The 26,511-nt window shown below is 37.5% G+C and overlaps 1 protein-coding gene across 12 annotated transcripts in view; it reads right to left on the bottom strand.

Moving 5' to 3' along the window:
* The window catches only part of GRIA4 (glutamate ionotropic receptor AMPA type subunit 4), a 212,006-nt gene that overhangs the window by 80,333 nt on the left and 105,162 nt on the right, over positions 1–26,511 (bottom strand). For all 12 annotated transcript variants that reach the window (XR_014958693.1, XM_021529343.4, XM_021529348.3 and 9 more), the window contains one exon: positions 9,215–9,399. Coding sequence is in view for 11 of the 12 variants with exons in the window: in XM_021529343.4 (XP_021385018.1) it covers positions 9,215–9,399 (185 nt within the window). In the remaining variant the exon portion in view is untranslated. The remainder of the gene's footprint in view (positions 1–9,214; positions 9,400–26,511) is intronic.

Raw genomic sequence — 26,511 nt, 5'->3', positions numbered from 1 at the left:
GCTTCTTCTATTTTACCTATCAGAAAGATTTGGTTTTCAGAGCAAACACATACATGATATTTCTCAACAACATATCTCAAGGCTCTTTAAGGCTGAGGAATCAGTGGTGTCAAACAACACATTGAACAACTGATTTAGTTAGACAGCTGTGAACAGCTTCCAAGACACTGGGCAGCTACTTCCCTATTAGGCTGTTAATAACAATTGTTAGCTGTTAATAATTAGAGCTTATTGGCTTGCAGTTTTTACAAGATTAATGATACTAGTACTTTGTGGCAACTTTACATCTATGTGTAAATTTTAATATTACACAGGGCAATGTAATTATTTTTATTATTATGTATCAGTTCAGCTGTGTACATTGAAGCATTAAATCTGTGCCAGATGCTCCATAACAGTTTTCACCTCTGTGTTTAAAGGCAAATAAGCCCTGGATGAGCAATGAGGCTTGGTCTTGATGATACAAAGCACTGACAGAGCTGATAAAAGTGCTCATCTACTGGGAAACATCCTATTTAATTCTTATGGTCTGGGGAGAGCAGGGTGCATGCAGGAAAAAACCGACTGGAATCAGCCTGTTTGGTACACCAGGAGCTAGACTGATGATTTCTGACAGCAAAACTGATTCACTATGCAAAATTCAGAAGAAAATGCTGTTCACAGTGGACATTGGAAGGCTCTGAACATACAGAATGCTGAGGTTTCAGCTTTGTCAGATGGAGACGGTGGGAGAGGATGGAGCAGCTACAGATGGAAGAAGAAAGGAAATCCGTTGCCATTCATGCAGAAAGGAGAAACATTTATTTTCTGAACATAGTCCTCATCATGTGGATGTGTTTATGGACATATCTGTTTGTATAAATATAGAAATAAACACTGTCACGTTACTGCATATGAAAAGCCCTAGAAAACAGAAATGAGGAGTAGCAATATGCTCTTTCAGAAAGAAGTAAACATAAAGGTCCTAGGCAAAAGCAATTACAGTTAGCTTGTGTTTTCAGCTTGCTCTGCTGAGTTTTGCATGAAGGTCATTATGGAGACACAATTAAATCAAATTTCTGGTAAAAATCTGAGAGGACTATCAGAAATAAGAAAGAAGTAGCAGACTACTCAGTAGCAAAGAATGAGGAACCAAAATGCTGGAGAAACATCTCTTTAGTGAAGGACTTTTTTAGATGCAGTCACACAATATAGCACAGAGGTTGATCTGATCACCCTGGTATCCCTTCCGGCTGTTTCTGATGCAAGCACATTGCGGGTTTGCAAGATTCAGTAGCAGATGATGCACTGTTCACTCACTCATAAGAGAGCTGCCTATAGGTGTGTGAAAAGAGTACTGTGAAACACAGGAGCTCATCTGTGTACATCTGTGCCTTCCTTATTTCATGGCCTGACTCTCACTCAGCCTGACTTGCCAAGCACAGCAGGACAAGCTGGGTACACACTGGAGAGGAAGAGGCCTTGCCAGAAGGTTCCTGGGCTTCTGCTTTGAGTCTCCCATGGGCCAGTCATGCACCCTCACGGCAGACAAAGCCAGCAGCCTCTTGGACTGCATTGCCATCATGGCGAGGGAGGTGATCCTGCCCCTCTGCTCAGCTCTGCTGAGCCACATCGGCAATGGTGTGCCCACTGCTGGGCCCTCCAGTACAAAAGAAACATGGACATACTGGAACAGTCCAGAGAAACACCAAAAAGAGTACTGAAACATCTGTCTTATGAGGAGAAGCTGAGGGAGCTGTGGCTGGAGCAGTCTGGAGAAGAAATACCTCAGGCAGATCTTAGCAATTATCTATAAATACCCAATGGGATGATGTTGGGAAGAGGGTACCTGACTCTCCATTGAGGTGTACAACAGAAGGACAGCAGGCAAGGGACACAGGCTGCAACACAAGAAATTCCAGCTAGATATGAGGAATTACTTTTTTTCTATGAGGTAATCAAGTAGTGAAACAGAAAATAAAAGCGTTATGGGTTCTCCATCCTCAGACACATTCAAAATTAGGCCACATGAGCAACCTGATGTATGGTTGCCCCCTTGAGCACCAGGAGTGATCTTCAGAGGTGACTTTCAATCCCAATTATTCTCTTAGCTTGTAAAATAGAACAGTTTATGTCAGTACCTCACAGTCAAACCTTTCAAAACCAGCTCCAAAATCTGTCTGAAAACAAATACCAACAATCTGAGAGTCCAATGTTTTTTGGGGTTTTTTTTGGGTTTTTTTTTTTGGGGTTTTTTTTTTTTTTGGTTGTTGGTTTTTTTTTTCTTCTGGTATCTTATTTGCTCTGCAATGCTTAATATGTGATAACAATGGGACAAGCAAACAAAACTGTTAACTTCCTATTTCAGCACTTCATGCTTTTGAAAGCTTCCTTACATCATTTTCATTTTAGGTGTCCTTTTGGTATAGATTAACAACAAAAAGAAAAAATATTGAAAGACCTGAAGAAAACGGCTAAAATATTTATAGTTAATAACATTATTCCTCATGACCTAAATGACTGTTAGCTTACACTTTTCAGTGTAATTATCAAATATATTTGGAGTATTGACTGCACTGTATACCTGAACATATTTCTGAGCAGTGAAGAAACTATAAGAAATAACTGGGAGATCAGCTATGGCTGAGCAAATGACAGTCTGCTTCACCAGCAACAAGGGTTACTAGTCTCTGAAGAAGTAAAAAGAACAAACACAGTGGTTGAACAAATAAAATGTGTTTTCACTGAAATCTTCAAAATTATTTTCTGCGATAGTCTTCAAATCTGACCATATTGTTTTATTACATTTCAGCATTGCTTGCAGAACAGCAAAGACATAATGGAAGAAATCTATGATGTATGTTTAGTGAAGGTAAAGTATCCCAACTAATTAAATGCAAGTTCAACTGAGGCGAGGGCACCATGACATTTCCTTAAATGTGTACTTTTAGCTGTATATTTTCTGTCATCTTTCCTAAGGAAATAATTTTTCTGCTACTGAGCTGTCTCTGGGTCTGTAAAATATTTTTTAACACATATGGCAATTTCAGCTACATTTGAAAGGAAGACAATATCTTTAAGACACATCTAAGGTGTTAAGTCTGTACAGTTCTTATTAATACTGGCTGCTGGGTGGAGAACAGAGACCCATCTGTTTTAGCCACCAAAAGGATGGGAAGCACCTGGACACTACTCCTCCTGTCTGACAACTACAGTCAGCACATGGGTACTGACACCTTCCACACATTCCTTGATTAGCCATAGAAATTGCCTTTTCTTTATTGCTCAGCACACTTTTGGGAAGAAAAATTTTATGGTGCTTGTCGAAGAGGTGGTCTAGGAGAAAACCAAAGCCCACAAAAAATCATGGGGATGTCACTTGTTTTAGTACTTCTGGACACCGTTTCCATCTGCTGTATGTAGTTTCTGTATTGTTTCAGATTTGACTTTCACAAATTAAGCAATACATACATCCTAATGTAACTAAAATTCTGTGGGGGGAAAAAAATTTAAAATAATGATTTTGTTAGACTCGGAAGCCTGACTTGGGGTTTCATAATTTCAGTTTAAATAGGTGTGTGGTATTAGCTTTGTTTGAGCTTTCCCTGTAATAAATAAACCCACATTATTTTTTTTAGTGCATTTATTTTAGAACATAGATTCTGCATTTCAGAGAGAAATTCAGTAAATACATATAAGTTTAAAGTAATGATTGTCTGATTTTAGTAGATATACTCTTTATCCCTAGGCTGATTTTACTTCTGATTTTCACTGAATGATGAAAAAATGCAAACAAATACACTATTTTTAAAAGGCAGGAAGAAAAAGAAAATGAAAGGAGGGCTAAGAGAAGAAGCAAAACTCTCAATGAGCAGTTGTGTGTCTCTTGCTGTGCTGTACGTGGCAAATGACTCCTTTGGCCTGGACTGCTCAGATGCTGTACAGCTTGCTGCCAGTGTTAGTTGATTAGTTGGAAGGAACTGGAAATCATGTTACAATGGGCTTCAAGCATTCGTTTCATCTTGAGCAGAAAGTTGTTTGTATTAAATTCATGGGAGCACTTTAGAAACACAGCTTGTAAAGAAGAGACACAGAAGCAAAGAATTTTCCATCCCTTTCACTGACTTTCATCCTTTCATTCAAACAGAATATTTTTGTGCTTTTAAAAGACCACCTGCTGAAAGTGCTGTGGAAAAAGGGATGTCAGTAAACAAGGACACAACGGTCCTTGACAGAAAATGAATAACTAGAAATGCATTTTGCTATATAAGCTATGGCTGTTACATAAAACTGTGGAGGTATAATTTTATCTTTCTGTGTCTTTGTTTTAGCTCCCTTTCTCTGTCTTGTCCCCGTAATCTGAAAGGTAATCGCAAAAAAAAAATATTAATTTCATGCCTGTAGGAAAATGGGGATTTGCGTCTGTTTCTAGTCACTTATACAGCACAAATAAAAGGGTTATCTATCCTAGTTTATGTTTTGAATTAAAAACTTGTTGTACCTTTTTTTTAAAGTCTGTGTATGAACACATGAAACAGAGGACTAGGTAAATTAGCTGTGAAACACATTTAGTGACATCACTTACAAGGTTCTAGAAGACATTCTGTTAAGCATAAGACATGTTATATAGCCATTAAGTGCAAATGTGCTTTCTCCAAAAATGGAAACACACTTTCTGAAAGATGTGTAGAAAGCTGACATGGAATAGATCTTTGTAAGATCACAGAATCCTAGAATGGTTGGAATTGGAAGGGACCTTAAAGATTATTGAGTTCCACCCCCCCCCCCGACCCCTCCTTTCCATCTAATTCTACTTCTCTGGGGCCTCCTGCTCAGCAGTGAAACACACCAGAATTGGGTTATTTCCGCAGGAGAGCAGGAGTGGTCATTGAATCCTCTTGTGTTACAGACCATTGGTCTGCCCCAAGCACCAGCACTGCCAAGGCTGCCCTGTGAGGCCACGGGGAAGGAGCAGTCCATGCCTAGAGCCACAGCACCCCCAGCCACACACCAGGACTACACTGGTCAATAAAAGGGGTGCAGGCCTACTTCCCCTTCCTAATGGCAAATCATGTGCATCATTTAAAGTGGGCAAGTAAACAAAACACTTCTGGCAATAGTCTTGGTGCTTGTGCGGTGTCCCGGGATGCAGGATGGTCTGCCAGAGGAGCGTAAAGGATGAGTTTCACTTCCAGGTAACAAAAAAGGTTTTCCTGGTTATGGTTGTTGTAAGCTGTTAAGAAGGTAAGGTGTTTCACCATCCTGAGAATAAAGGATGAAAAGGAGCTAAAATTATCTTTGTAGGCTTAAGTTACAGCAGATTATTAAGTGTGGGTGGAGATCTGCTGACTCAGGCTGAAGACACACTCTCTTACTGATCAGAGAGGCAACAACTGTTTCATGTGTGCAGAAATGGATGTCTTGCTTCAGTGTCAAGTTTAAGCAGGGCTTTGAGCTGAGCCATACCAATGGGCACTAACGCTAAAACCAAGCAAAATGTTTCCAACGTTAAGAAAACCATCACAGTCTCAGAATACCCTTGAGAGGTAAGATCTGAAACCTTTGCTGAGATGAAAACTAGAGGGAGCAATCCAAGCAAACCAGGTACAAACCTGTGAGTGGAGGCTGAACCCATCTTCTGGATTTAATGTAATGACAGCTCTACTGTCCCTTTCTAGAATGGAAATCTGAAAATCAAACCCCATTTCTCTGTATTTCACCATAAAAAGCAACACAGACTTGGCCCTGCCCAAAACATCACAGCTACATAAAGCCTGAAAGGAAGATCTTATGATAAAAAAATGCACATCCTGGGTTGTGCATGGGGGGAGTCTGGAATTCACACACATCACTGGGTTCCAGGAGAGAACTTTTCTGTGAAGACAAATCCCAGAGAGAGAGTGTGTGTGGGGGGTAGCTTCTACACATACATCCTTAATACATAGAGAGGAGAAAATAAATGAGAAAATCTAATAAACTAAAAAATATAGGGGACAAAAGGATATAGTTTGGTTACAATAAGGCTGTACAAGAGGTGAGAAACAGCAAGGTGTGTTTTTTCTCTGCTGGCAGGTGAAGAGGGCAGCGAGCAGAAAACACCAGGTGAGATGAGTGGGCAGCAGGCATGGGCAGGGGAGGAGCACATTAGCTCACTTCTACAACACAGCCAGTGGAAAAGCCTCCAGTCTTCACTGCTTGAGATACACAGTCATGAGAAGTGTGAATGTGTATGTATGTGGGCAGCCAGTTGAGAAGAAAACCACAAGCCCACAAGCCAGTTTCCCTCCCTTCATTAGTGCAGATTTAAGGGCAAAGCACTTTGAGTTATGGTCTCATTACTGAGATTTAATTACTTTTCCTAAATGTTCTGCAGAACATTTGCTTGTACATTGCAAAGTATTACAGTATAGTCACAACTTAGGCTCTCAATTACAGGAGAACTAGGCAGGAAAGAAGTTGAGTTAATTAGACTCACTGAAGCTTAATCAATTCCTCAGTGTATGCAGGGAAGAATATGCCAACTTTTAGTCCATCTGTGAAGCCACCTTACCTGTCTGCTACAGGTTATTAAAGCCCTCAAGCAAAGGGAAAAAGTCAATGGCTGATACTTGAAAACAGTTGTTATTTTGCATTTTGTACATTGGGCTAATTTCTTCTTGCTAATTCCTTCATTCCTATTTTTTGAAAACTAAATATTTTGTGTCTGAGACTGCTTCTGACTGCCCATCCTCAAAACAGCATTTGGTCTTTGAGGGTCATACTGGAACCCCAACCCAGCACCCCAGGCTCATTTGTAGGTCAACCTGTCTAGAAAGACCAGAACCCTCACAGGGGAGAGTAAAGCTGCAGGTCTTCTGCATACTTTCTCTAGCCTGGCTAGAGAAATGCTATTCCTGCTTTTACAGTGATGGTACTTTAGAATGATGGAGAGAATCTCCAGGCATATTGGGAAAGAAGGGAATTAACATGATACATGACTCCCAATTTAAGTAGATAATGCAAATATAGATATGTATATTTTAGATATGTATAGATGGTGACTACTGGGAGAACAAAAAATCTGAAAGCCCACAAGCCAGCTTCTTTCACTTCAGTAGCATGGATTTAGGGCAAAGATTTTACACTTAGGAGCAAATAACATAAGCAAAAGTAGAAAAAAAGCTCATTTCCTAGGTAAAATTTATCCCACCCAAAATTAGACAGTAGCCAGATAAATTACTTCCTAAAAGTGATACAAGTATGCTGCATGTAAGGTGTTAACTCCTACCCTCAAGTGTCCCTGGGCAGTTAATGAAAAAACTCAATTAGTTTTAAGGCTCGTCCTGTGGAGGTGTGAGACAAACGCACCATGTCTGATTCAGGCTGTTATGGCCACAAACTCAATTTTTATTTTTTAGCATGCTTGCATTAGCTACCTATTTTAGGCATGCAAAATCCAGACATGTATGAACTGACTATGCAGCTGCTGATCTAGAAGGAAAATAAGTAGCAGCTCCTGGATGAAAATAAAAAGTACATGTGAGATCAGTGAGATCCAAACATGTGACTGAGTGACTTCATTTTCTTTTGCAACTGAGTGGATAGTCAGTAGGAACACCTACACAGGATGGTGGGTGTACTTCAAGACTTCTGATAACAGAATATATTTTTTCTAAATCACATTTGCATGCCATGTAAAAGAAATCAGGTAATATCATGTGCACACACAGAAGTGGAGAGAAATTGTTTTTCTGAATGTAATTTAGAAGACCCTCACATGTGACCCTCACTGACACCCCAAGTGTCAGTATCCAAACCTGACCCCTGACTGGACTGACCTCTTCCTTCCAAGAAAATTCTCTTCCCGTGTCAAACTACGACACTCTTCTGTTTTACTATAATGTAGATTGAACCAGGGGAGGATTTCATCATAAGTTGTAGAAAGTATGTGTTAAAACATAATGGCATTCAGAATAAAGAAAAATAGAATGGCTAAATGAGTATCTGTAGCAATATGGCATTGTCTGTTCTTTTCTTGGCAATAGTCATAGAAAAAGTTCTTGTTATATCAGCCACACTATTAATTCTCTCTTTACCTTCTGCCAGTGAAAGTAAAATTGATGTATATATGATATTGAGTACTATTTTATGCATTTATGAGTACTATTTTAAGAATATCTGTATGAAGAATGACATTTCATTTTTCAGTGACTTCAAGGCAGATGCATTGTGAACGGTTTTGCAACAAAATCTCCAAAATTCTATAATGCATTAACCAAGAGAAGGAGAGTGGTGGCAGAGGGTCCAGCACCAGCAGATGGCATTCATTCCCTGCAATTCCTGCAGCAGCAGGAGGCACTGAACAGTGAAGTTGCACCACAGAAATATAATATGTGGGATCATAAGAGATGCAGATACTTAACTGTAAGTTATTTTCTTGTCATTTGGCAAAATTTTTCTTTCAAAGCATCATTTAATTTTTTCCATTATTTAAGAAACAGCTTACATGTAAACACCATATAGAGATAGATTTGCCACATTAGAGCAGCATGGTTTGATATTCACTTTGCACACTGGTATAGATAATACCCAGTGGAAGCCACTCTGTCTGACCCAGTATTTTCTTTCCCCATGGATAACTGATGGAAGAACCTGACTTCTCTTCCCAGTTCAATAACACTTTTATTCACTGCTCTTTGTGCTCCTAAATACCCTGCTAAGGTGATAAAAGTATCATTTGAAATGTTTGTAGCAATAATTTTAAACCTTTTTATGGCTAGAAATACATGACCTATGCTATTTGGTAAACAGAAAGAATAATGGATTTAAAATATATTTTTTTCCCCCCCCTCAAACAAAGCAGAGCTTTATCCCCATGAAGGAACAGACTAAGAGCACACTGGCAATTCAACAACACCATGTTTTTCCAGCAACCCTCTGAGGCTGATGCAGGAGGTATCAGGCAAGGAGGTGCTGGGAAGTGGGACCAAATGTGTAGCTGCCCTGACTGCTGGCACCTTTCACCACCAAGGTCCTGAGGGGGAAAGGAGAGGCTCCCTGCCCTGCCATGCCAGCTGCTAAGGCAAGTATTGTAGATAAAAAGAGAGCAGAACAGGCAAGTGGACATACAAATATAGGCTGACGGAATTAAAAAAAAAAAAAAAAGAATCAATTTCATTTCCATTGACAAAATAAAATGCAATCTCATCTGGAGTTTCAGTAACATGTTTACAGTAACAACAAAAGCAGGTGTTACCTGTTCTAAGAGATTCTGAAGCCTCTCTATTTCACAGTCTATTACAAATTTCTTTTCTTGCCTTCGGTCCAGATCTTCTAAAAGCCGCCTGTAGCTGGCATCATTAAAATTCTCCACACAGATGGCACTGACTTGCCAGCTATTTTGTCCTGCTTTTTCCATAATTGCTTGAAGTATTGAATAACCTAAAAGAGAAGGATACAATACACTAGTAACACAATCATTGAGTTTTTTGAATAGGAATTGTCCTTAATCAATATTATGTCTCTTAACATATGCTCCTGCTGGGAAGGGAATAAGAGAATATTTGAATCCTACCTATGCTGCTTGTCATGATCAGCATACAGTATGCAATTAAAAAAATTACAATCGCTGGGAGTGATCGGAATGCAGAGCATTATGGATAATCTTCATATGATTCATACACACAAACTCTTCCACTCAAGCATTCAGCTTCTCAGAATAGTTTTGTACAGTTTCTGTATCTGCACACAGCAAAGGAAAAATCTGAGCCTACTCATTCAGTAGAAGTATTTGCATACCACAAAATCATTCAAATGCTTTGGTTTGGGTTTCTTTTTCAGTAACAACACTTAATCCAAGCTTCTAATGCTTCCTAGCGAGAATTCTTTGTTTAATTTAATCATACATATAAATTATATGCCAATATAGATGGATATAGAATGCCAATATAGAATAGAAATTATATTGAAGTATTTCAGAGCTTCCATATAGCTTGGATCAATGGACGCAGAGATTAGAGGTCAATGAATGAAGGGCACCAGAGAAGCATTAGCTGTTACTACTAGCAGGATTATTGCTCTTTATCAGTACCAGTATTTGTTGCCCCTGTGTTGTCTTTGAGGCTGTTCACAGATGGGAAAGGCAGTGTCCTGTCAGAGGTCTCCCCCGAACATGCAGGGCAGTCTCAGGCTGCCCTGGACCATCAGCCCTTCACCTTCTTCCTGCTCTTTTTAAATTTTTTCACTGGGGACATGCAGTAGAGAGGCAGCAGGGGAGATTATGACATGACTTAGGGCAGTTTGCAAACCTCATCTTGACTTGCTCAACCAACCCATGAAGCAGGAAGAATGTATTACTCTACTTTTCATTCAGAATAAGTAGGGAATTTGTTTAAAGCAATGAAGATTGTACACCTCACACCCAGAGTTGATTTAAAAAAAAAACAAAAAGAACAAAATGACAGATATGTTTCTCAATAACACATTCATAAAATGACACAATTCAGAGAAGCTCCTCCTGTCCAGAACCACAACAGGATTGTGGCTTTTAACTCATTAGCTGGCAGTATTTCCTCCCCTAGCTTTAAATGAAAGATTTCACCTCTTAAAAATCTTCTTTAGTGGTCTGGTTACCCAGTGGTAGCATCTTTCTCTCTTCAACAAGAGTGTCCCACCTCTGAGTGCAGTGACCCTCAGGTGTCATTTTAATGCATTTAAAGATGCCACTGCATGGCAGGTTACCTGTAGAAGAACTATGAGATATCCCCACAGACTTCAGAAGGAATCTGAGTAAGTTCCACTTCAGAAAGAGCACTTTTGAGTGTCTGGTTGCTAACTAACTAATTAGCAGAAGACCTACAACACAACAGAAATCTTAGTTTGCCTCCAGTCAGATAAAACTAGATGACAGTGTTATTAGAATGTGACTTTTTTGGACACATGAGAAATCAATCTTCTTGCAAATCGGAGGTAGGTGTTTTTCTACTGGCTCCTATAACATTTGCAGTCTTTGAAATATTAATTTAAAATATAACTTTTCTTATCTTTATGACACCAGCACCAGCACTCCAAAATGAACATCTATTAGGTTTTTTCCAATTCAGATGACATGTTTTAGATAAAAATACTAAAAATTACAATAAATACATAAACTGCAGAACATATTTTTTAACATAAATGAGACATTTATTTTATGAAACAGAATTTTATTGCAGGAAATGAATTCAAATACTCAATGTATCAAGTATTAAAGCATTTCTGCACTCAGCATATATTTTTAACCTGATGACTGTTATTTTTTTCAAAGAACCATCAGCGTTCCTGTTAATTGCTGCATAATTATTCTGCTTTTCCTGTTGCTATATTCAATCTCCTTTTTGCCTGTAATTATCTCTGCAAATCATGACGAGATTCTTTCCCAAGCATTGTATTTCTTGCTTCATTTCCTATTCATTTCCATATATAGACAAATATTAAAACCACTCCAATGTTACAGGGGTTCCTGATTCACTTAACACTGTAACTTTGACTTGATCTTTGCTACCAAGGCAGTCAACATTTACTTAATTCAGCTTCCTGACACTAATTAACATTTTCTTTGATAAAGAATGAATGGTGTTTGAAACAGCAATTGACATTCCCTCCTTCCTTTCTTATTTCATTTGGACAAGTTCACTAAGATGCTTTTTGATCAAACTGGTAATTTATCCTAGCACAAAGCATGACAAATATCAGACAAACACATAGAAAACCTTTTATTCTATCTTGGATCAAGGTTGCACTTGCCACATTTCATTAGCAACTGCCTTCATTTAGGTATTTGAAGCTTCTGCAGCTACCAGCTGGCACTTAGATAAGGGTTTTCACATGTAGGCACAACAGCACTAAGTGGATATGGTGCAATATTCTCCATCAGAAGAGTTCAGAATCCCTGTGCAAGTCACCAATGGCATGGTCATCTATTCAGTGTGCAGGAACAATTTTTAATATAACAGACTGACAAGGATGAAGTTTACACAGAATTAATAAAGGCATTCACAGGCTCAGTTGTATAAAAATTAGATATGCTGCAGAGAATGCTTATTTGTCAAAAATAATTGGCTACAGCTGACAAGAAAAAAAATTGACTTCTGCAAATATTTTATAAGGCAAAAACCTCTGAAACTAACCTGGGATAATTCTCAGAAACTGAATGCTGCATTTCTATTCAAGCAAAATTCCTAATCTTTAGAAAGATGTTTGCCCAAGTAAAGACATCAGACATGAATATTATAGCTGTCATCTAAAAGGGATTTATTTTCTGTTTACCTGCTGTTTATCCTCAGTTATGCTACAGACAGATGAATGATTTATTTTCTGGAATACATTCCCACCCATTTACTGTGAAATACTATTTGTTGCATACATGCAAACCAAAAAAATCCCTAGGCTAGCTCATATCAGCTGAGCTGCACAATCTATGTTTTTTCTAAACACTATTATTTAACAAAATATTTAGGACTATGCCAATATATATAAGTAAGCTAAGTTCTCTCACAAAATTTTATAGTAACCTTTCCTCATCAACTAATTCAACCTTGAAATGCAGACAACTCATTTATTAAAAAAGAGAAATGGTTGTGCCCAAGCATAACTTTGAAGCCTGGAAATGTGTATCAAGAAGTTCCTGGTCCTTTATGGAGCTTGCCTTTGTTTTTTTTTCAATTCACAAATCTGTGAACTAAATAAAACACCAACAGAACTTCCCGAAAGCTCAACTGAAGTTCTTTCCAAATGCAAGGACATTATATGCAAGAAGGATTTCTTTTTCCTCTTTATGGGACTGTATTCTGGGGAATTTTCCTTAAATGACTTGTGATGAGAAGTCTGCCAAATGATTTTTATAGATCATTGCTTAAATGTAGATACTATTAACAACTACTTAAGGACTAGTAATACAAATTCCACCTCAATATACCAAAACTAAAACAGCAACAGGACAAATCTGTAAAGATTTTGTTTTCTTGATCCCTTCTCTCTTTGCTTTTCTGTTCTCTGGCCAGGTAGAATTGTGATGACCTACCATACTGCTATTTTCTCCTTTTTTCTTTTTTTTTTGTCCCAAAAGAGAACATACAGTGATAATGTTGGGAAAAAAAACCCATGACCCCACCTACCCCACCATCCCCCTTCATGAAAATTAAACATTACTCTATTTGTTTCCTGTAAAATGAAAGCTGGAGATGCCTACTGTGGAAATCCATGCATTGGGGTCCATACTACAGTTAAGTATATTGCAAACTAAAATCTCAGCTTTTTTAAGTCTTCTTCCCTCATTCCACAACCCATTGGCATTTTTTCATCAAAAAATGGATCAGACATAAAAAAATAATAGCATATATGCATCTGGTGCTGTGAGATATTAGTACTTCTTCAGAGTCAGATGTCTTCTGGAGGCCAAAGTGTGTAAAATGGGCAATTTTGTAGTCCAGGATTCCTCCTGCTCACTGTAATTTGGGCCTATACACAACCTCCCTCCACCCAAGTAGCTGAAATAATGAGAAATTTTTTTGATTTCAAAATTTAAGTTACCTTTCAGGCTTTTTTATTTGTCTTAAGCGAGACATTCCCCTAACCAATTTCATTTCAGCAGGCAATGATTTGATTTCATTTATTTCAATTTAAATAAAAAGTAAAATTTGATATCTAAATCTCTTTAGCATGTTCAGAATAAACTGAAGAGGTATAAGAAAGACTACCATCTTGACTTATTTTTTCTGCTGGATGCACATATTTCCTTTTTTTAAATTTTTGTTTCTTTTTCTTCTCCTTTTTTTTTTTTTTTCTTTTTTCCTTGCTTGCTTACTTACTTTCACCAGAAAATAGCTCAGTGATCAATTACAGTGATATAATAAATTTTAATAACTTTCATCTTCCAGCAGCCTTTTCCTTCTGGGAAACCATTTCCCCAACCCCCTAAGCACAAGCAATCATTCCTGATGGGCTTGCCAGGATACAGACAGCAAAGTGGGTGTTTGCTCCAAACAGTAGCACCCCCAGTAATAATTCTTATTTTGGCACTTTTGTCCAGTAACCTATTACTAATTTTCTACAATTAAGAAGATGCAATATTTACATATTATGACTGTGTTTGACTATGGCTAGCAGACTAACAATACTGAATTAGTAAGTTAACAGGTTAATAAACTTGGAAACATCATATGCAATATATTTGTTATGACCCCAGGCACAGAAAACATTTCTGACAAACATGGGTGTTTTCCAAAGATGAGCTTACATGGGTTCACATGCTGTACATTACTGAAATACAAATTAATTTGCTTCCCTTTCAGGGCCAGTTAATTTTCAAATAGGAATAAATCTCATTCCCAAGATTTACTATGATTCCAAAAGCCCCATATACTGATGGAGCTACTCAATGAAAGCTACTTCCAAATACAGGAATTAATATTAGGGTGAGCTTTTTATAAATCCAACACAGAGCAGAAGTGAAGAATGAACAATAAATCATTTGGTAAGTATAAGCCAATATATTTAAAATTCAGGACTGGATTCATGTTGCTTAATTCTAGCTGTTTATAAAGTAGTTGTCTAAGTTAATCATCCAAGCTTTCAAAGGAGAGACATGATCCATAAAAAACCCATTTTTTTGGTCTTAGATATGTATCGCAAAGGTTCTTTTTCTTCAATGAATGGTGAAGGAGTCTGGACATAAGGCTTAGTGAAAATCTACCATTTATTTTATCTGGCCAAATCTTGTCAAGATTAATCCAGAAAATACAGTGCAGTGATGAAAACCATGCAAGAAATTTACAGTATGAGTGATGCATGACCATACATTCCACCAAGAACTACAGGCACTCAAATTCATGTATATTTTGTTTTTCCTTGTTTTTTTGTTTTTTTTTTTTTTTTTAATTAACTTTTTATTAATGTACAGTTTTGTATCAAATTTTGGTCAGCATAGAACTTCCAGAACTTAAACAAAATCACTTGCACCCCTGATTTTTTCTACAGTGTGGAGAATTTTCAACAAAAAGTACATACAAACTGGCCACTTCCTGTGACAGAGTGGAAACTAGAACTACAGGTGTGTTCGGAGTCCTTGTCTCTGATTCACAGAAATGATACAGAGACTGGAAAGTAAGATAGTGAACTCAAGAAATAGTTCTATCTATTCCTCTCTAACCCTCCATCCCCCAAGACATATAAATTATATTTTAAAAAATCTAGACAGATATCTTTCTTTGTCCTTAAAAACCTCTAAAGAGGATTCAGTCACATCCTAGGTAATATATTCATTGCTTAATTATCCTTATCATTAGGAGGTGTTTTCTAAAGTCTAACCTAAGTCTCCCCTGACATAATTTAACACCACTCATTCTTGTCCTATCTTTAGTTGGCCTGGAGAACAGTTTGTTCCCTTCTTCCTTAAAGCAATCCTTTATGTAACTGAGGACTGTTGTTACATTTCTTTTTATCTGCACTTCTGTTTCTAAAATATGATTCTCACAGTTTTTCCATGTGGAAAATGTTTTAATCTCAATTCTGACAATTTTCCTTGCTTTCCTCTGGATATGTTGCAATTGATCCAAGTTTTTTCCTGAAGTACATTGCTGAAAATGTGATGTATTTAAAAAATGTATTCCAGAGTACACACAGTCCTCTTAAGTTTTTATCCTCAGCAAGCTTAAAAAATGCATTTTGTATTTCTTCATACAAATAATTACCAAAGACACTGGAAAAAAAAAACCCTGCAACCAGAATGGATCAGTACTTAACACCTCCTTATTTGACAGTGAATCTCATATACTTCTTTCTGACTTTGAGTGTGATCACTGTTTGATAGGTCTTCTAGAAATTTCATCAAGAAAAAATTTATTTAGCTCATTGCCATGGATTGACCTTGGTTGGATGCTGGGTGCTCATCAAGCCTTTTATCACTCTTACTCCTCAGCTGCATGTGATGAGGTAAAACGTGGGTCAATACAAAGAAAGGGAGACATCAGTCAGCAATTACTGTTGTGGGCAAAACAGTCTCAGCTTGGGAAAATTAATTTATTGCAAATCAAATCGAAGTAGAATAATGTGGGAAAAAATTCTCTTACTATCTTCCCTCCACCTCCCCTTTCTTCATCTATGCATATAGCAGTAGAAGGTTATTCTTACCCAGAGAAGCTGTAGGTGCCCCATCCCTGGCAGTGTTCAAGGCCAGGCTGGACAGGGGCCTGAGCAACCTGGGCTAGTGGAAGGTTCCCTGTCTGTGGCAGGGGTGTTTGAACTAGGTGACATTTAAGGTCTCTTCCAACCTAAACCATCTATAATTCTATAATCTGCTCGACTGTGAGCCTCCATGGGCTGCAGGGATGCAACTGCCTCACCATGGTCTGCACCAAGGGCTGCAGGGGAACTTCAGCTCTGGGGCCTGGAGAGCATCTTACTCCTTCTGCATTGACACTGGTGTCTGAAGAGCTCTTTCTCTCTCATATTCTCACTTCTATCTCTGTGGCACAGCTTTTTCCCCTTCTTAAACACAATATCCTACCACTATCGGTGATGGGCTTGGCTTTGGCCTGTAGCAGGTTCATCTTGGATCCAGCTGGATTTGGCTCTATCAGACGTGAGGCAAACTTCTGGCAGCTTCTCACAGAGGCCACCCCTGTAGACCCCCATTACCAAATCCCTGCCATGCAAACCCAATGCATTGATCTAGCAAAATTTCATGGAGATGTAAAAACTCGACGTAGAATGAGATACATAATTTTTTTTCAATGTCTAGAAAACAAAATCATTTTGCAATAGAATGAAAATTGCTTTATCTCACATAATATGTTTTTGAGAGATCCATGTTTGGGCTTACTTAGCTTTCCAAATTCTATCTACTTTCAAAGAGATTGACTATAATGTAGATTGTGAATTAAGCCACCTATATCATCAATGATCAGGATAATTTTACTACACTACAATTTTTTGGTTCTGAACCAAAACTGAGGAAATAATGGATCCAATTTAGCCATCTTTTTTATTGTATTTTTGTTTCAAATACTTCGGATTATTTGATGATAAAAGAGACTACCTTTGAGATCATGTTTCTTGCCTCCCTGACAACTGTGACCTTGAATATTTTCATGGTGTTTGAGAGACACCTTCAAAACAAGATCCAGCAATAGTGTATGGTCAGACTTTCTGCCATTCTCTCCCTTAATCCTTTTGAGACTGGTATCTGTGCAGCTACATCTGCAGTATTTAATAATCCTTTCCTGAGGACAACACAAAGCTACAAGAAAATGCTGTCAATATATTACAACCATTACATTTTTTTTTTTTTTAAAGTCTTAAGTGGAACAACATATACTAAGAAATGTGCTTTCAGGGAGCATATGGGAGGAAGTTTGGTTCATACCACAATGGGAATTCATGATCAAAGATTCAAGCTATGTCAGGTCCCATTAATGCTACTCCCACTCAGCAGCAAGATTTTCCCCCTTCTTTGCATTTCAGAGTCTGCAGCCTTCATATGAAAAACACTGTAAAGGTGTCTCATCAAAGTGCCAAGTGATAGAGATAACTGGGAACTTGAGAGGTACTGAAGAAAAGCCCTGGTTTGGAAGCCAGTCTATTAGTTTTGGTTGGGCTTTCACAGTTTTCAGATACCATTAACCTTCCCATTTCACTAAATGTCTTCAAAATAACATTGCAGCCCCATAATCTTTCTTATGACAAGCATGCATGGAGATGAAAACATCCAAAGGTACTTAAACGCCAAAACCAAATTTTTGTACCTTGTTGGCATTTTATGTATTATTTGCTTTTATTTGTCTATTTTTACTTATGCCATAGGCTCAGGTGAGAAGTCATTGGTTCCTCTGTAGTTTACAAGCAACAACGAGACACTTAGCAAATTTTAGCAAATTTTTATTATAGAACTTTAAATGCTAAATTAGAAGCTGCAGGTAATCCCAGTGTTACCAAAACTTTACAGACTATTACCTAAAAAACCCCAGCAATTGAACTAACCAGTGAAATAAAAGAGAGGGAAAAAAAGAGAAGCATGTGTTACGCTAACCCTCAGTCAGACCATCTATGTAGTCTCTAGAAATAACCAGTTATCTGATATGTTATCTTGGGACAATCATTAGGGCTAATGTGTATAAGTATTTTTAGTGAAGAGGCAGGAAAGAGGAAAAAATTACCCCACTTTGTAAGAAAATAAAATAAGTTCAAATATTTGCCTTATTACCTTCTGCCGAAATTCTTCCTTTTGCGAAAACTTATAATTTGTAAGACTGCTACTAATAAATTATCCTTCTTGCACTATATCTTCATTCAGCCATAGTTATTTTCCAGAAATTGCAAACTCACCAATTCACCTCTCTAGTCTCAATTTAACAGGATTTACTTTGCCCTGTGATGGTATACAAACATACACAGAGGTTTGTGTAAATAACATCCTAAAGAACCATGTCAAAGGATATTAGCACTGTGAGTTAAAGCTCTCAAGAGCTGGTATATCTTCAAATTAGCAGTACCTTAATGTATTCTGGTTAATATATTGTGCTGCTGTCTTTATATTGTCACGTACTACTTTTCCCCATAAGGCATCTGCTTCAGAACTGACTGTGAGTATTAAATAGAGATCTTGATGTCAGGTCTTCTGCTTCCTTTCTATAGGGATTTGTTAGAAAAGGACTGTTTTATTATAAATATCTGGCAATCTCTGCCTATTGGCTGTGTCATGTCTAATACCTGCCTGAGAGAAAATAGAAAGAACAGTCTTCAGACTGAAACAACAGGCATTCACATTAACAAGCATTATTTTGAGGGAAGTCACAACCTTCACTCTATCTCTATGGACTTGTGGCCATATCCATATTTACTGGTAGCTACACAGCTACCAGTATTTAGCTTACCACTCCCATAAGTTCTATTTGTAGATCCCAGGCACATTATTTCTGACTTTAAATTTCATTTAAGATGTTTTGGAAATCTACATTTTGAAATATTTACCTTTTTCAGAAAAATGTAATAAGCACTGGGAAAAAGTACTTAAAATCTGAATGCTACAATTATGGTTACCACTTGTTTGAAGTAAGTTTGAAATAAGTCTCGCTTTTAAACTGACATATGGACCACAAATTTATTGGAAGTTACTTGCTCCCCCAACAACTAACATTTTGGAGATAATCCTAAAAATCTATGATTTTCTTCCAGTTCCTAAAATTAATTCAGTGCTTTTCTTATACAGACCAGCGTTAAGATGAGGCTCCTTGTTTTTGAACTGGAGCATCAACTTGTGAAACATCTGAAGATGTTTGGCTTTTATTAAAGTGTAATGACAATGATCATTATTCCCCTTACCTGGCTTCAAATTCAGTTCTGGGCCCCTCACTGCAAGAAAGACATTGAGGGGCTGGAGCGTGTCCAGAGAGGGGCAGCGGGGCTGGGGAAGGGGCTGGAGCACAAGGGCTGTGAGGAGCAGCTGAGGGAGCTGGGGGGGTCAGCCTGGAGAACAGGAGGCTCGGGGGGACCTCACTGCTCTCTGCAGCTGCCCGAAAGGAGGGTGCAGCCAGGTGGGGTCAGCCTCTCGTCCCAGGTAACAGGTGACAGGGACAAGAGGAAATGGCCTCAAGTTGCACCAGAGGAGGTTTAGATTGGATATTAGGAAACATTCCTTCACGAAAAGGGTTTTCAAGCCCTGGAATAGGCTGCCCAGGGAAGGAGTTGAGTCACTATCCTGGAAGGCATTTAAAAGACATGTAGAGTTGAAGTGAGGTGGGTGGCTTAGGGGTGGACACAGTAGTGCTGGGTTAATATTTGGACTTGATCTTAACTTTTTCCAACCTAAATGATTCTATGATTCTCTGATGTTGAATAATGCACCTGCCAAGCACTTCATCTTAGGGACTGCAAATATTGCTCCCAACTAAACCTTGAAAAGGGCTCAGAATCTGAATTTCTTAAGAAAAACCCAAATCATACAATTAAAAAAAAAAAAGAAAAAACTGAGAAAACATTTTAATAAGTTCCATTAAATGTTCCAAGACATTACATGTATATATGTGTGTACATAAATATGTGTGTATAACTAGTAAATACATCTATATGTATGCATATCTGTAACTGCTTTCTACAAACCAGTGCAAACCACAAAAAATATCAAAGAAGGGAAATAAACAGAGATTGATGATTGTTTTGGCTTCCTCATCTCACTCTTTTCAGTACTCCTCTGAAAAGAACAGGCAGAACAAAAGGCTCTTAGTAACCTTGCCTCATTTGAATGTCTACAAACACTGCTATCACAGCCATTGATATACAGAACTGATCTATTCCATTAATGCTGTAAGACAGCTAGTGTAACATCTAGATACTTATACAGAGAAACAGGGAAGATAATAATATGATCTTCACAGAGAACACTGGACTACTCCTACATGGCTGAATCTCCTTTTGGTATCCACATTTAAAAAAATAATGCTAAAATATTTTACAGAGGTCAAAGAAGTAAATCAAGATGATTTGAAGCCAATATATAAAACATGCCTTAGAGGAAGAGAATTACAGGAGAATTTATCTCAACTGAAATTTTGAATTTGAATTTGGCTAATTCTGAGATAGTTTATCCAGTATACTTTGTCACACAGCAGAAATAAACGGGCACCTTCTTGAAGGCACCTCATAAAACCCTCCATCATATGTCTCATGTACTTTCTGGAGGAGAAGACACTCCTCCATGTTTAAAATGAAAAATCCCAGTATTATTATTTCTCAGGTACAATGCCATGAACACTATTAACATAATATTATGCACATGTAAAGAGCAGGACTAAAAGCAACCAGCAATATTATCACAGTATCTGCTACTGACCTGCCTTAAATTTTGTTCTTCTATTTTGTAATCTACATTTCACATAAGATACAACATTTCATTAAGCAGAATTAAAAGTTAGGTTACTTTTATGCTTCTCTTGTGGAGGATGGGCAGCTACACATAGGTTTCCTTTGATTATTCTGGTGAAGGGATTTGCATACAATTACAGAGACAATTTCAGTTCCTAGCAGGAACAAACACAGAATGAAGTAAGTACTCACCATATGATTAGACTAATTTATTGCATCCCACTAAGGCAAGCTATATGCCAAGAAGTAATCATAAACTCATATTCAAAGCTCTGGTAGAATGAATATATTTAACAATTCAAATTAAATTCCAGCTGTAGGAAGTGACATTTAGTGGGAAACATGGAAATGGGCAAGATACAGTGTAAAGGTAATAGGTAAAAGAATACAGACATTAAAAGCTGTGACTGGCCTGTCTGAAAACAGACCAGGAAAGAAAATTGTGAATAAAATCCTGGCAAGTTTCTAGTATGAAATATATGTTGATCTGGACTTTGGTTAGTTTTAACTGACCTTGGCATTAATGTCTGAAAATGAACACAGTGACCAGTCAATAACTGCTTCATAAAAGTTAAGTGCCTGTGACGTTTCATTATACAATGGCACTTGCATTGACCATTTTGAAAGTAAATGATCTTAAGAACTTTGTTCATTTTAGAGCTGGGTATTTTCCTTCCCCTGAACAGCTGTTTATTCACAGAAAAGCACACTCTGGTGTAATCCCAAGTGTTAATGAGTAGAAGTGAGCATTTCTGCCTTGGACTTGCCAGGAGAAAAAATTACTAAGGTTTCAAAAGAGTGGAAACATCTCTTTAATAAAAATGGATGCTGCTTAAATATTTCCATTTAGGGCATCTCCACAAATAGAAACAATAGGCACAAATTGGTATCTGTATAACTGTTACCCAGGAGAGCAGTGGCAGTGAGATACCTGCTTGGTCAAGAAAACCTGGAATTCTGCAAGTGTCACTGAATGCCCCTGAGTACACTGTGTCATGATCATTAATAGGACTGAGCACGTCCTGGGTGGTTTAGTCTAAACCTCTCCAGGAAAACCACAGTATGAAAGCAATGCTAAAACAGTCACCAAGGCAGAAAAAGACAGAAAATCACTCTGCAGCATGGAACAAAGAATACTTATCAGAAAGGTGGGAAACATTTAATGCAGTCTTGTCTTCCCTGGCTAATTAGTTTATAAAAGAATATCTGAAAAAGTTGCAGAGCATGTGAGAATTGGCTGCAAAAACTTAAGGAGGTGTAAAAAGGATGTTTGGAGGGACATTCTCTGAGAGAATAAGTGAGAATGCAGTGGATATAAGATACTTTTTAAGTCCTAGAACATGTATTTGGCACTTTAGATCATAAGTTGAAAATAAAATAGCAAATAAGGTAGAGTTTCATTTATGGTAGTGCAAAACCAGAAAAATCCCACTTTGACCATTTTTTCAGATGTCTCCACTACTGTACTTGGAAATAAAAATCTATTTCTAAAAATCTATAGCAAATGATAATCCATTAAAAAAGCAGTATTATTTAATTTTCTTTACACACTGCTGCTAAAAACAACATTATCTATGTTTATTGCTCAAAAACCACTGTAGAAAAACCTGGTGCCCACTAATAGTTCTTTGTGTGTTTTGGCTTGTGCTTCCATTGCTCTTTTCAATGTGATTGACAAGATATTATTTCACATCTTAAATGCTATAAATTACTTCAACTGTCTTATTTTCCTAAAGAGAAACAATGTAGATTTGAGCTTTCCAATTTGCTTAAAGCAGTGACATCTAACCTTTTCAACTTGAGCCCTGAAGCATTATTCCAAAAAGAGCAGTGGGCCACAATCATTCCTTGAGGGCATTTTCTCTGGAAGCAGAGTGGAAGGAAGCAGGCATCACCCCTGGCTCCCTTGCTGGGGATACTAAAGTGTCACCAGGAGACCAGGCTACAGCTGTAAAATTTCAAGAATTCCTTAAGCACGTTGTGTTTTGCTTGTGATATTGAATTATGCCCAGTGGCAGAGTGAAGGAGCTCTCACATGGCAGCTTTGTGCTGGGACTCCAGGCTGGAGTGCACATGGTGCAATGTCCCAAAGTACAAAAGACAGGGTGACCTCATTCCTCCTGCTAAAGTTACCTGCTAACTCAGGTTCCAAATCATTGAGCCAAATCTCAGGCTAATTAATTGCAAATAAACAAACATCACCATTAGAGAAACTGGACATTTGCCTACGTCCCTTAAGAAACAGTTTCATAAGAGACAATTTGCACAGATATAAGCAGCAGCAGCAGGCGCTTCCCTGCTGAGCTGTTGACGCTGGAGATGATAGGAGGACAAAAATCTCAATATTGACACACTGCAGGTCCAAACAACACCAAACAACCTTGCTGCAGTTGGGAGGACTGCATGCATTTGCAAAGTCGTCGTGTGTGCTGTTGGTCGCCACGTCCCCTCCAAGGACCTCTGTCCTGGAGCCAGGCTGCTCCCATGACCTGGAGCTACTGTGCAGCATCACATTGTGTCCCCTGGGGCTGCTCATGACAGACACATAGAAGAGATTTCTTCTTCATATAATGAAGAAAACATAAAGCATCTATTCAAGGAAGAGTACAAGATACCAGTTTCAGCATACATTTAGCATTCTATTGATGATGTTATCATGACTTGTGCATCACTAAATGAAGACTTAAAAAAAACTTTAATGTCTTCATTTAGGAACATGTTTGCGCATGAAAAAGAGTTGTAATTAATAGATGTTTATTTAAGGTTTTATCTCTGCCTGAGAATGTTAATATTCACGATTTAGCTTTCATTGCTATGGTAGTTAAAATGAACAAGTCATTTTCTAGTGAAACAGTCTGGTGTTAATGCATTTTTATTATTAAAATGGTTATTCTGATTTTGAGACAACTATGTGAAATATAGGCCTGCACAATACAGCCTGTGGTAGAGAATGTGGATAAAATTTTAGGCATGTTGATAAGAATAATTGTATTTATATAAGTAATGTTGTGCACAAAGGCCTCATTGTTCCAGGTGCTGTATCAAGTACATGTGCAGAAAAGGGTCTCAAAAAAGATGACTTTGAAAACCAAATAGACTCAGAGGTAGGACAAGTTGTTTATTCCTACTTTTATTTTTAAATGGGTGAACAAGACATTTCAGGCATTTATCATACTTATCAGTCTGAAAATAAAACAACCTGCTTCTAAATGGATAGTCAATAATTCACTTTATAGTAGGATGATCAAAAAATACAATACAAATTAGACATATTAGATATACATATATTCTTATTTTTATTTATATTTTTTCTTTTGAAATATGCATAGGAGTAAATAACTTAAATAATTTACTTTGCATTTTACTTTCTATCATTCTTTTTCAGCATAATAGATAAGTCACTACACAGTCCATATTCTAACTTGCATTTTCACAGAATAAGAACTTGAGAAGTACTCTGTGTGTGGGTGTTAGGATTACTTATAAAAAACAGGACAAATCTCATTGCATAACTCATAAAATATTCCTATTGACTTTAGCTGGAACTACTGACAGAAGAAGAATCTGGTTCAATATTTGAAATCTGATATAATTAAAATTTGAGAGCATTTAATTCTAAAACCCATTTAATACCTTCACTGAGTTTTAACTGTATAAGAACTATTTTTGTGCCAGGTAAAAATGTAATTAACAAAAAGAAGTTAAAGACAACAAAGTACCAGATATGAAAATGAAATCCCAGTATTCTGGCAAAACTTTGCAGCTGGAGGGAAGGCAGGCAGGAAGGGGACCTTCCTTTGAAGGACTAGGACTGGACACTAGAACTGTTGTCCTGTCACAAAACATATTATATGTTATAGGTGAATTTGAGTAGTAAACATGAAAAATCACGGTCTGGACTGGAACTGATGTTTTATTCTTATGTTAAGTATTGTCTTGATATACTTTCTTTCCCACAAAATAGATTATTCACTTTTTAGACAATGTTCACCTGTTTTGTGCAACTTTCTGTAATATATCCTCCATAGACATACAGTTTTACAACTTCAGGGTGGTCACAACATATGTGGCACAATTTTGGCACATGGTTTAAAAAGCTGCTGCATATGTTTTATGATTGTTTCAAAACGATATAAAGCGAGAGGTTCTGATTTTTAAACAACATGCCTTATTTAGAAATAGAACACTTTAAACAGGGCCAAACATATCTACCATAGATAAGCATACTTGTTTTCTTTAGAATTCATGACATTTTTGACAGTTCATTGTCAGCATGCCAGTATGTCAATATTAGCTGTTTCCTGGCTGAGGAGAACTATGCAGGTGAAATGTATGAAATATTCAGTGGATTGCAATAGCCAAAGCAGCCTTCTACCCTGGAACGTACTCAGTTGCTTCATACCCAGGTTAGTTAATAGCTGGCTAAGAAAGAAACTTTAAAAAAGCCTCAGCCTCCCATGCTAACAAATGCTACAGAACATTTACCAGGGAGGTAAATTGCAGCAGACTGGTATTTCACCATTCAGTTTGAAAAGCAGCTTCCATTGCTGGCACAGTAACTTGCTCCAGGCATGCTCCAGGCTTGCATGTCAACTGAAACCCATGAGGAACTGAACTTGTGGTCTCACAGCACTCAAAACTGGTACCAGGAAAGGCATTTATGCTGCAACACAGTAATATTCAAATCTGAAAGGTACCTTGTCTTTAAGTACCTCATCATATCTTGCACATTCGCACTACACTTTTCCATTACACTCTGACACTTCAAGGGTTTTCTATCTGGCAGGTTTATTTCAATTCAGGTTTAAGAAAGCTACACATATATTCTGACTTGAGGCTTTTAAGATACATAATTGAAACATGGCAAAATACCTAACTTTCTTATATTAGGAAGGCTTATGCCAATGCCTGACCTTATCCTTATCCTGAACTTCCATCTGTGTTCTGGAAAAGTGCCTAAGAATCTGCTTTTATACACTAACACTAATAACAGCAGACATGTCCAAATAAATAGTTCTCATAAATGTCACAGGCCAAATTTCAAAGTAATACAACTTGCAGTACAAGATACCTGAATGGGATAAGAATGAAGACTGATTTAAGAAAGAATGAACCTAGAAGGTACTGTCAGTCACTCAGGATTGCAAAATACACTTAAAATCAAATTATATACTGGATTGGCTCTTTGAGAATTTGCAAAATGTCTTGATTTTTCAACAAAGTGGAAGGAGAATATTTAGCAGGAAACTAGGCATCTCAAAGAGCAGACAATAAAATGGGCACATCTGATAAATTAGCACCCTGGGATTTTCTTTTACAGATATTGCTCCTGATATTGGTCTCTTCAGGATTTGTGAGGTATCTTCATCTTGGACTCTCCCTGAAGATTAAATCCATGCTTCATCAGAGTACTTCATTGCACTTAAAGGGACCTGAGTAAATTTATGTACGTCCAGATCCACAGATTTTGTGTGGATCTGAGGATCTGAGTATCTGTTTTATGATGGTTTTTTAATAGAAATGCTTTTTTTCAACAAATACAAAGACTTAATCCATAAATATAATATGTTCACCTAAAGAAGGTAAAAAGTCTGTGGAAAGTGCCCAACAGCCTGGGAAGCCACCCTACATTCTATCTTAGTGCAATAAAATCAGTAA

This window comes from Lonchura striata, chromosome 1 (assembly GCF_050655825.1).
Source record: "Lonchura striata isolate lonStrDom1 chromosome 1, ASM5065582v1, whole genome shotgun sequence".
Classification (NCBI taxonomy): Eukaryota; Metazoa; Chordata; class Aves; order Passeriformes; family Estrildidae; genus Lonchura; species Lonchura striata.
The sequence above is the reverse complement of the archived record's forward strand: the minus strand, read 5'-3'. Positions and strand labels throughout refer to the sequence as shown.